The following is a 12383-nucleotide window of genomic DNA, read 5'->3' on the forward strand; positions in this document are numbered from 1 at the left end:
GTGGAATACTAACAGCACCGGACAAGTGCAGGACTGCCACAGTTTACCACTGGCCAGCCTATCGCCCATTATAATAATCTATTCAGGGATTAAAGGGGGTTTTATCTTGAAGACTATGAATAATAAATGAGGAATTTCAAAATTTAATTGCCCTGAATTAAATGATTCAAGATAATGTTTCTTTTATAAATTTGTAATGGGGCAAGGGTTGAAAGAATATATTAAAAAAAACCTATATTGAATAAAAGTTTTTTTCCCCTTCTTCTTTTAAAATAGGAATGAGGAAGAACAATGGGTTGGTGACCTTGTGAACCTTTGTGGAAAGTGCTAGAAAGATCGTGGAGTGACAGTTCAGGTTGAGAAAGACAGAGCAACACCTTACACGGTTAGGGTGAAAAATGAGAGCGATTTTAATCTCTGTCCGTTCACCACAGACAGCCGCCCGACAAGAGGTGGCTTCACCCACACACAGCTCCGCTGCCCCAACTGAAAGCAACTGCATGTTAAAACATAATCCATGGCAGCAGACTCTTCTGGCTCTAGATAGCTATGCTTAAGGGCTGGCAACGGTACACTTCAAAAGCAATTGGCAGGCCCTCAGTTGCTATAAACATATATACAAAGCAGCAAGATCATTCAAAAGTGTTGCAAGTTAGAGGTGTCCATCCGTGTCCATAGAAAGAGCACATGGAGTTTAGCCTTGTTAGTCACTGGTAAAGTGTCGTGTATTTATTATAAACATTCTTTTTTTTTTTCTTTTTTTTTTTACTAAACATTGCTCGAATTTAAAAATACTTTTAATACCAGACAGACCGGGCACTGACCTGGTGGCAAATTTAGACAAAAGTGTTTTACAATGAACAAAATGAACGTTCCAGAGTAATAATGAAAGTAGCACAGGAACTTCTCAGCTAGAAGCTTTGCATGTCTGCAGAGGCCGCTGCACAGTAAGAGAACACATGGAAGGACACATGGAGCCAGTGACACACCATTCATTATGACACATACATATGCATACTGCCTGGACATTCTAGGTCTGTGATTGGCATTCGTTTCCTCCAATCAGGAGGCAAGTTACACAGAATGGACACTTCTGCAGTGAACCAAGTGAACTTCTGTCTCTCCTGTTTGTAACATAGATATATCTTTCTTTAAGGCTTTAAAAAAAAAAAACTAAAGAGATAAACAAAAAACAAGAAAAAAAAAAACATTCAATGAAAACATTGAAGGTACAAGTAATGTGTTGAACACAAAGTGTCACAGATTGACACATGGTGACTAAGAGCATTTTGAATTGAGCTATCAGAGAAGAAAGCCACCTTTTCCAGTCCTGTGTCACAGTGACAAACCGCTAGTCCAAACGAGTGAAGATATCCATAACAATGACTGTGAACATATCCTAAAGATGTGTTGTGGCTCAAATGTCGACTTACATCCATTACAGACAAGCTGGTATGTAAGTAGTAAGCCTCAGTATCTAACAGTAACACACTCTGCTTGTGCCCCTTGCACATTGCAAAAGAATCATGATCCTAAAAAAAAAAATAAACGGACTAATTTAGTGAGATAGCGCTGATTGTTTCCACGAGGAGAAAAGTGCAGGTCCACTCTACTGAACTAGTCTGGGCCAACGTTCTAAAGCATTAAGGCGCTCTCTCACGCCAAGTCGCAAATTGTCTGAGAAAATATCGAATCATGCTGGTATACAGCATACATCCTATACATGTGTTCTTATTGGGTCTGTACACACGCAGAACAAAATTTGTTGCTGAAAAATAAATTTGAGACTGAGCAAATTTTATCCTTGGTGCAGAAAGACTAATAAGAACACTTGTATTTAATTACCTGGCGTTGATTTTTGTGTGAATAATTTGTCACTAAGTGTGAAAAGGCCTTTAGTATGTATGTCTTAGTCAGTCAGTAAATCAGTCAGTCCTCCAGGGCCAGTGTAAGAGACGACATCCATACCCATAGCTGGCGTTGTCTAGGAAAAGAAAAACTGGGCCCTTGGCTTGCAGCAGCAGCAACAGGTCTTAAGGGAGAAACTAAAACTTCCCAGAATACTACAGGTCACTCTTCTCCTGTTCCTGCTTATTGGCTTATAGGTCAGTGAGTGTTCAGTAACCAATCAAAAAGCTTCACGATCTGAAATCCTGGGCTGAGCCCTCCATAAGGAATACACCTGCCGGGAGGGGACGTCTTAAAACAACAGCAAAACACCTTTAAAGACAAATGACCTTCTGTAGGAACAGGAAGCGCACACAGACTGCTGACTGCATCTATATAAAAAATACAAATAAAAAACAAAAACAAAAGAACAGAAAATGTTTAAACGTTTTTGTTTCATTTTGAATTGCTAGAGTTAAATAGCCGCTCCTGTCATAATTATCCTTAGTCTTCCTGTGAGACACTTAAAGTAACACTTAAAAAGAAAAAAATAAATAAAACTGCAGTGTGTACGTACGTGTGTGTGTGTGCACGCGAGTGTGTAGGTGTGTGTGTGTGTGTGTGTGCACGCGAGTGTGTATGTGTGTGTACGTTTGTGTGTGTGTATGTGTGTGTACGTGTGTGTGTCGGATCTACAGGCATGAGGATTCTAGTCTACGTTCTCTTTGGACACATCACCAGTTCTGTTTTCGCTCAAGTCGTCCTCTTGCTGCAAGTCCAGATCCTGCAAGTCCTTCTGCACCTTCTCCTCGTTCTTCTGTATCCCTCTCTCCTCCTCCTCCTTCTCTATCCCTTTCTCCTTCTCCCCCTCCGGCTGCGATGCGGCGGCGGGGCTATCGGCCACCTTGCGCTCTCCGTTGAGGAGTGGCGCAACCGGCGCGTCTCCTTGCTCCGTCTTTAGCTCCTTCTCCACGCTCCTCTCCTCCTCCTCCTCCTCTTCCTCCTCCTCCTCCTCCTCGAGCTTGCGCAGGATGATGGGGAGCTTGGCGTCGGCGTTCTCCAGCAGGGAGATGTCGCTCTCCTCGTAGAGGGGCAGTGCGGCGCCCTCGTCCAGGCGCTGCTGGAAGTGCAGCCTCTTGGCCCGGCCACTGGCCGCCGCCCGCTGCAGGATCTCCTTCTCCGCCAGACGCAGCTTGATGGCCGTGCGCGAGTGCAGCGACAGGTCGGGCTTCTCCAGCATGGCGCGGTCCTCCTGGACACCACGCGTACACACACACGTACACACACACACACACGACAGGGACAAACATATGCCCACACACACACACACGACAGGGACAAACATATGCCCACACACACACACACACACACGACAGGGACAAACATATGCCCACACACACACACACACACACGACAGGGACAAACATATGCCCACACACACACACACACACACACACACACACACACACACACACACACACACGACAGGGACAAACATATGCCCAAACACACACACAAACACACGCAATGGAGACAAACACACATGCCCAAACACACACACACACACACACACACACACACAAATACGACAGGGACAAGCACACATAGTTACTAGAGAAAACCTTCAATGTGAGGTAAGGAGTTTGAGAACATTGGTGTGCTTTAGAATTTGAGAGAAAGAGAAAGAGAGAGAGAGAGAGAGAGAGAGAGGAACTTCAGTAATTAAGAGGGAAAATCTGCCCTTTTTGCTGACATTCAATCTATCACACACACACACACACACCTGGGAGGTGGTTTTGTAGGTCTTGAGCAATAGAGAGGCACGGGTCTCCAGAAAGGTCCACAGCTTGATCTCGTTCTCCCAGCTGACGGGGAAGTCCGTGTTGCCCAGCGTGAAGATCTTATTGATGGCGTGCTCGCCCACCAGATAGTCCTTCAGCTCCTCTGCAAAAGCACACACACACACACACATCCCGTCATATGACATGTATACCCATTTAGACACACACACACAGCTCTCCCATTAGCAGGCTAATCATGTGCTGTAGTGGAGGAGCGTGTGTTGTGGGGTGGAGCAGGTGGTGTGGGGTGGAAGGGGTAGTGTGAGTGGTGTGGGGTGGAGCAGGTGAAGTGCAGGTGGTGCAGGTGGAGTGGGGTGGTGCAGGTGGAGTGGGTGGTGCAGGTGGAGTGGGGTGGAAGGGGTAGTGTGAGTGGTGTGGGGTGGAGCGGGTAAGGTGCGGGTGGAGCGGTGAGGTGAGGTGCGGTGTGGTTGGGCTGTGATTATGTAAGGTCTGATTACAGGACCAGATAGGAGATGCAAGGAGCTGGGAATGAGTGCTTAATGGGAGCACAGCACAGCATCCTGTCAGATCTGTTAGAGAGAGAGAGAGGAGGAGAGAGAGGAGGAGAGAGAGAGGAGAGAGAGGAGAGAGAGAGGAGGAGAGAGAGAGGAGGAGAGAGAGAGGAGGAGAGAGAGAGAGAGAGAGGCGAGAGAGGAGGAGAGAGAGAGGAGAGAGAGAGGACAGAGAGAGAGAGAGGAGAGAGAGGAGGAGAGAGAGAGGAGAGGAGAGAGAGGAGAGAGAGGAGAGAAAGAGAAGAGAGAGGAGGAGAGAGAGAGAGGAGAGAGAGAGAGGAGGAGAGAGAGAGGAGAGAGGAGGAGAGAGAGAGGAAGAGAGAGAGAGGAGGAGAGAGAGGAGGAGAGAGAGGAGGAGAGAGAGAGAGAGAGAGAGAGAGGAGGAGAGAGAGAGGAGGAGAGAGGAGGAGAGAGAGGAGGAGAGAGAGAGGAGAGAGAGGATGAGAGAGAGAGGAATGAAGGAGGGACAGAGAGAGATGGATACAGAAAGAAAAAGGAGAGGAAGAGATGGATAGAGAAAAGGAGAGACGAACAAGAGGTTGAGAGGATAAGAGAAGGAAAAAGGGACAGTGTGATTGAGACGGAGGAGAAGGAGGGATTGATATAGAGAGAAAGAAATGGAGAGAACACACACACACACACACACACAGACACACTGGATGGTCTGTGGTGGCTTTAAAACATTAACATACAAAGCCTGAATAATATATGGCTCCGCCTTAAGAGGTCTTGCCAGAGGACGCGGCCTCTTGCTTCCTGGGATTTATGACACGGGTCCTTCCTGTGCGTACGGATGAATATTTCACGCGCTCAGGATCGCTCCTTCGTCACATCTGCGGGACTGTCTTGATCAATTAAACACCTCTGGGATGGCTGGTGTGTGTGTGCGTGTGTGTGTGTGCGTGTGTGTGTGTGAGTGTGTGTTGGCCCTCGTGTGTGTTGTAGAAGTCACTGGTAGAACACGTCTTCTCGACTCGCGTTTCATAGCAGGGAGGCCTGGGGGAAGCCACAGGGAGCCCCGCGTGTGTGTGTGTGTGTGTGAGAGACCACTTACTTACTCTGTGTGTTTGTTTGTGTGTGTGTGTGTGTGTGTGTACCTTCGGTCATGCAGAAGACACGCAGAAAGGCCAGGAGCTGAGCGGAGATGGGTGGGTCACTGCAGTGCAGGGCGAAGATGCTGGACCTGTGGAGAGAGACATGAGAAGGTCAACGTGGAGGACAACACACACACACACACACACAGACACAGACACAGACACAGTATATATTCGTTACATCCCATGTTCTCTTTTCTCTCTGGAGACTTCTCTTTGTCTTGGCATTCAGGGCATCATGACCAAACCAAGCTCTGGTAGTTCCACATGACCCCACCACCCCACACACACACACACACACACACACATTATTACATTACATTACATTACATTTGGCTGACACATTTTTAGCCAAAGCAACTAACAACATGGTTAACAGTTTAAGTTTTAAAGCAATTCTCAACAATTTAGGACAATTTAAAAAACGGTAGAGTACAGTAAGAATAAGTGCATCAGTGAGTGTTGTTTTTAACAGTTACGTGTCAGTTCAAGACGGCTGGTAAGTGCTAGGATCGGCAAGACTTGTTGTAAGTGGTGCTATGAGAGGAGATGTTCTCTAAAGAGCTGGGTCTTCAGGAGTTTTTTGAAAATGGAGAGGGATGCCCCTGCCCTTGTAGGAACTGGCAGTGTGTTCCACCAACGAGGAGTCAAATTTGATGTTGATGTCGTGGTGTATGGTAGGTTTAGCTGGGAGGACCAGCAGTTCAGTCTTTGAGAGGTTCAGCTGGAGGTGGTGTGCCTTCATCCATGTAGCTATGTCTGAGAGGCAATCCGAGATCCGTGCTGAAACCAAGGGGTCATCAGGTGAAAAGGACAGATAGAGCTGTGTGTCGTCTGCATAGCAGTGGTATGAGAAGCCATGCGAACGGATAATCTGTCCCAAGGACGTGGTGTAGATAGCAAAAAGAAGGGGGCCCAGCACTGAGCCCTGGGGGACCCCTGTGGTGAGATGGTGAGGTGCAGATAGCTGACCAAGCCATTATACGTTAAACGAGCGTCCTGTGAGGTAGGATTCAAACCAGGAGAGAGCAGAACCGGAGATTCCCATGTTAGCGAGTATAGAAAGAAGGATGCGGTGATTAACCGTGTCAAAGGAAGCCGATAAGTCAAGCAGAATGAGTACTGATGACCGAGCGGTCACCCTGGCTTCTTTTAAGGCTTCTGTTACAGACAGCAGAGCCGTTTCGGTAGAGAGGCCGCTTTTGAACCCAGACTGATTTGGATCCAGAAGGTTGCTCTGTGAAAGGAAGTCAGAGACCTGTTTGGAGACTGCTCGTTCAATGCCTTTGGATAGGAAAGGCAGGAGTGAGACAGGGCGGTAGTTCTCGACTTGAGCAGGGTTGAGAGAAGCTTTCTTAAGTAACGGTGTTACCTGGGCCATTTTGAACGCTGTTGGAAATGTGTCGGAGGTTAGCGAGGCATTGATCACATGTGTGATAGCTGGTGCGATGGTCGGGCTGATGGACTGAAGTAGACTCGTAGGTATAGGATCCAGCGAGCATGTGGTAGGACGGCTACATATTAGGAGTCTAGATACTTCATTCTCGGAGAGAGGCGCGAATGCTGAAAAAGATGTTCCAGCAGCCCCTAGAGGTTGTAGGAGTGCGGTATCTGTGCTCACCTCACACACACATACATACACACAAACACACACTAACTCCGCCCCATCCCTCAAAGAGAACTGTATTACAGTTCAATTATCCCCAACAGGATTGGCAGAGAGGTGCTAATGGTAGTCAGGTGCTGTAGCCCCCTTCCCCCAACACACAAACACACACACTCTCTCACACACACACACACACAACAAACCCACTGCTTGACATCTGATTGATCTGAAGTGAAGAGAGGCCAGTGAACCTGATGCATTTTTAAAAACATGCTCAATCATTTATAATTTAGTCTTTAATTACTAAGGCAGATCAGCACTCTCACACACACACAACATTCTAGTCTTATTGCACGCGTACACACACACACACACACACACACACACACACACACACACACACACACGTACACACACACGCACACAACATTCTAGTCTTATTGCACGCGTACACACACACACACACACGCGCACACAACATTCTAGTCTTATTGCACGCGCACACACACACAACCTTCTAGTCTTATTGCACGCGTATACACACACACACACACACACACACACACACACACACAACCTTCTAGTCTTATTGCACGCGTACACACACACACACACACACACACACACACACACACACACACAACCTTCTAGTCTTATTGCACGCGTACACACACACACACACACACACACAGACACACACACACTATGCTTCAGCCTGCATCCCTGTCTCCCCCCACTCTCCTCCTCCTCCTCTCCTGGCTGCTGTCATAGCTGAGGGGAATTTAAGAAGGGCAATATTTTCATGCGTTTCGCTGTATTGATCAGTGACAGACAGCCCAGTAATATTGCGCTACAAAATGCATTACAGAGCTTTCGCAGGCATATAATTTAATTACCCCACTCACCCCCACCACACACACACCACACACACACACACACACACAGCCCTATATAAAAGTGTGAATCTGTAAGGCGGTTTAACCCTGAACTCTCCACACATAGATAGATAAAGCACTATGCGGTTTTCATCTTACATTGTTTCTCATAGCGACAGCATTTTTTTTATTGCCCCCCCCCCCCACTGTAACAAACGCAAACTCCATCTTGACGGCATGTTGCTCATTAAAGAAGATGTAATCCATCAAGCACACAGCTGATGGCCCATCCTGTGGACTTCCTCTCTCTGTCTGATATCCCCCAGATTCCCTCAGGTTAAAACAAAGAAAAGAAAAAAGAAAAAAAGGCCTTCCATCCACCCTGCACTCCAAGTGCCACACAACAAAGACCCCGCCATCTAATTAAATTATAGTGTGAAATTTAGAATACGATCAATAAGAGATTAAAAGCGGCTTATTAAAAATGTCAAGAGGGAGAGTGTGTGTGTGTGTTTGATTAGGCTAATGATAAAATGATGAGGCGCTCTCCTGGAGAATGTCACAGTGGTTTGCGAGCGCACAGGCCATTTCATCCACAACATTAGGAAGAGAGATCTCAGAACTCCTGTCCGCTGTAGCTGACTTGGAAAAAGGGGGGTATTAAGATCGTCTTGGTAGCGTATAAGTCTAGGCCTAATTGAGTGCCTGTCAATTTAATGCAATTGCAACACAGTTGAAAGGCTGCTGATGTGTGGATGCAATTCATAACATTTTCTACAGTTAAAATAAAGGTTCGTACTTCTCCTTGGGACAAGCACTTTTGAATTTTGTAAAACACTTTTCCCTTTACATCGGGATTTTGCAAACATTCAGTGTCAGAGTCAATAAAATGAGCCCTTCAACGAAATTGACAAGCAGCTGTAAGTAGGCTAAGCATGCTAAATTCGACATCCAAACAGTATCCTAACGTTAGCTTTGAGATACTGCTTGATTTCATAACTTAACTTAGTTTAGTCTCTTCAATGTAGCCTACTATGTTGTGATAAGACCTTAGCAGAGTTCACTTTAATGCAGCAGTTATGAACAAATTTGCGCAGCATGGTCACGATGCTAAGCGGATTTAATAGCAATTTAGCCAGACGTCTTCTATGCAATGGTTCTATATGGCAACAACAATCCTTCAACAATCGTGAATATTTTGTTAAATGCACATGCAGAGGAGTGGGGCAGCGGGCTACGAGAGAGAGCGGGGCAGGGCAAGGAAAGGCTGCGTGCGTAAAAAGCGCAGCTAAACGGCAATGCGAGGATTTGACCTTATATTTAATTTAAATTAAATTAAACATAGAATATTAATCTGTGGCGGCCCGCCACAGATTAGTCAATGTATGGGAAACACTGAACACAGTGTGCCCACTCCATAGAAGAGGACCAACCTATGTATAGGCATCTGCTGAAAAAAAAGGTATAACTTTTATTAACCATTCATTCTCTTTACATGGTGTGTTGTGCTTGCCTACTTAAAGGTGCTCTAAGCGATACCACGCGTTTTTTAGGCTAAAACATTTTATGTCACTTACTGCAAACAGCACCTAACCAACCGCTAGCTGTCTGTGTCCTGACTACACTGTAAAAAAACGCAATCTCTGTGGACAGCACAGGCTCCAAAAACGGCAACAAAAACAACCTGGGCAAACCTAGCCCATAAAAACATAACAAACTGTTCCAGCAAAGCACAGACGAGATGCGCGTTTAGGAGAGTTTCAATTGCAGGGGAGCAGCACAGGAGGGAGGGGGAGGAAGTAGCGAGCTAGCTCTCTGTTCTGTTTGAAAGTCAACAGAAGTGACGTTACCCAGCATCGCTTAGAGCGCCTTTAATTACATTCTGATTCACCGTGAAATGTATTGTGCTTGCTCCAGTGATATACACATGCTTAATTTAATAATCCTCATTATAATGATTAGAGACATCAGTGGGTGAGAGGCAGGTGATCTATATACAGTACCAAAGCCAGAGTGCACACATGGCTTCTGAATCATGTTAGTGTTTCTTTGTTTTTTTTGCCCATTATTGTCCTTCATGACAAAATGACAAATCTCCTGTTGTCCAAGGCACCATGGTTGTTAGGATTCAGATGGTTATTGTGAGTAACCAGACCTTCCTGTCTGCGGCCATATGATGCCTCTGTCTTCACCCACCCTAAGCTCCCCGTCGTCTGTTCCTCTATTGCTTCCCTTCCTGACAATCACCATGACAATCACCCCCCCCCCCCCAGGTCCACCCAACACGTCAATTACGTTAAATTGTTCAAAGAATGTGAACACACCTCTGAACTCAGAGAGCAGTTAGAGGGGACAGATGTGGCCCCTATGTGGCCCTAAACCCCCGTACCCAGCGTACCCAGCGTACCCAGGTTACTGCCACATCCAGTGATCCAGTGGGCAGAGAGGGCGATGGACAAAGTTGCTATGTGCTGTTAGTTTTCAAGTTTAAAACAACGATGGACAAAGTTGCTATGTGCTGTTAGTTTTCAAGTTTAAAACAACGATGGACAAAGTTGCTATGTGCTGTTAGTTTTCAAGTTTAAAACAACGATGGACAAAGTTGCTATGTGCTGTTAGTTTTCAAGTTTAAAACAACGATGGACAAAGTTGCTATGAGGTGTTAGTTTTCAAGTTTAAAACAACGATGGACAAAGTTGCTATGTGGTGTCAGTTTTCAAGTTTAAAACAACGATGGACAAAGTTGCTATGAGGTGTTAGTTTTCAAGTTTAAAACATCCAAAAATGACCTAGAGGTGGCAACAAGATGCGGTTAATACCACATGGTACCACGTGTGGCCTGGCCACTGTATTCAGTTCAATGGAAGAGTGTCATGCCAGCCAATGGAAGCGTGGCATGTGGCTGCGCTCAAGACAACTCGAAACCGACACAATTCCACAAAGTTCCTTTAAGACTTATGAAAGGAAGCCACCTGGGTTTGTTCAGCGTCAAGAGACCACACAATGTTAATATTAATCAGCAATTACTGGGCTAATGACAATAACATTGGCTAAAACAATGAGCGAATCGTCGTATATTTGACCAGGGCTTAACACGGGGGATGGCCTGAGCGAATCGTGGTATACGTGACCAGGGCTTAACACTTACGAGGGATTTGTGGATCGTGGTATACGTGACCAGGGCGTACGAGGGATTTTGAATTGTGGTATATGTGCGGGGGGCTTAACACTTACGAGGGGATGCCAGCTCGAGCCAGAACTTCGGCCTTCATGGCGTAGAGCCGCTCGCTCTTGCTGACCCCCAGCTTGATCTTCACCCTGTCGTGGGCGTTGTCCTCGAAGAAGAAGCCGTTGTGGATGACGAACTCTGCGTTGGAGCGGGTACCATAGAAGATGTAGATCTGAGTGGAGGAGAGGGGAGAGATGGTAAGGAGATGCCCGTAGCCATGACAACAGAGCAGAGGCAGTGGCAGTACAGGCATTTCCGATAACAAACAAATATTGACAGAAGCATTTCATGGGGGTGAGTCCGTATTTCCCCACTAGTAAATTTCAACTTTGTTCAATTCCACCAGTTTGATTACATACTAGTGATGCCAACTGTACTAGTCCTGGCAGAAAGTCCTGTCATTACGCAGAAGCAGATTCTTAGTCTGGTTCTCACTTGTTGGAATTTGGCATCAACAGGACCTAAACAGAGTCATTGTGGCTACGGAGAGTACACACCGGTATACAAGAGACACACACACACACACACACACACACACTAACACTCACCCACATCCTACTCCTGTGTAGCACACACACTACATTTACAGATAGCAGAATGGACAGGGGTGTGTGTGTGTGTGGGGGGGGGGGACTGGCTGATAAAGACTGGCTGTTGGGGGAGAGAGAGAAGAGAGAAGGGGAGAGAGAGAAGAGAGAAGGGGAGAGAGAGAGAGACAGAGAGAGGGAGGGAGGAGTGGTGCAGCTCAGCTCTGTACTCAGAAGCTTTTCCGTCCCGCCACAAAATCTGAAAGCGGAATCAGGGATCAGACGACTGTGGCAGAGAGAGAGAGAGAGAGAGAGAGAGAGAGAGAGAGAGGAGAATGGAGGAGGAGGGAGGGAGGAAGGGAAGAGACGGAGGAGTGGAGACGAGAGGAGAGGGGCTTCCGAGAGCGTCCAGTCCCCCCCCTCACCCCATCCCACTCTCTAGCACCTGTCTCCCCAAATCTTATCAAATAATTCCCATTCTGGGCAGAGGGACTCACTACCTGAGCCTGTCAGAGGAGAGGAGAGGAGAGGAGAGGAGAGAGGGGGAAGAGGAGAGGAGAGAGGGGGAAGAGGAAGAGTCTCCGGTGTGTCTCCCCGCGGCTGATCTGAATGCCTGCACGCTGATATTACCCACGGGCACCGAGACGCCAGCTCGCCTGATAAACGCCACTCTCACACCTGTGTACAGAATGCAGGAGAGGGGGATGGACCACAACCGATCTGTGTGTGTGGTTGTTGTGTGTGTGTGTGTGTGTGTGTGTGTGTGTGCGTGCGTGTGTGTGTGTGTGTGTTTGTTGTGCGTGTTGTGGGTG

The 12383-nt window shown here is 46.8% G+C and overlaps 1 protein-coding gene across 1 annotated transcript in view; it reads right to left on the bottom strand.

The window, feature by feature from the left end:
- Nucleotides 1-386: 386 nt before the first annotated feature.
- The window catches only part of setd3 (SET domain containing 3, actin histidine methyltransferase), a 35855-nt gene continuing 23858 nt past the window's right edge, over nucleotides 387-12383 (bottom strand). The window contains exons 10-13 of the mRNA XM_076300304.1: nucleotides 11050-11216; nucleotides 5338-5423; nucleotides 3671-3831; nucleotides 387-3139 (exon numbers count right to left, since the gene is read on the bottom strand). Of these exons, the coding sequence (XP_076156419.1) occupies nucleotides 2597-3139; nucleotides 3671-3831; nucleotides 5338-5423; nucleotides 11050-11216 (957 nt within the window). The 3' untranslated portion in view covers nucleotides 387-2596. The remainder of the gene's footprint in view (nucleotides 3140-3670; nucleotides 3832-5337; nucleotides 5424-11049; nucleotides 11217-12383) is intronic.

Source organism: Alosa pseudoharengus, unplaced genomic scaffold (genome assembly GCF_046254945.1).
Source record: "Alosa pseudoharengus isolate Yale_2024_CS ecotype anadromous, Long Island Sound unplaced genomic scaffold, YU_APseudo_1.1 YU_APseudo_1.1_scf_22, whole genome shotgun sequence".
In the NCBI taxonomy this organism is placed as follows: domain Eukaryota; kingdom Metazoa; phylum Chordata; class Actinopteri; order Clupeiformes; family Clupeidae; genus Alosa; species Alosa pseudoharengus.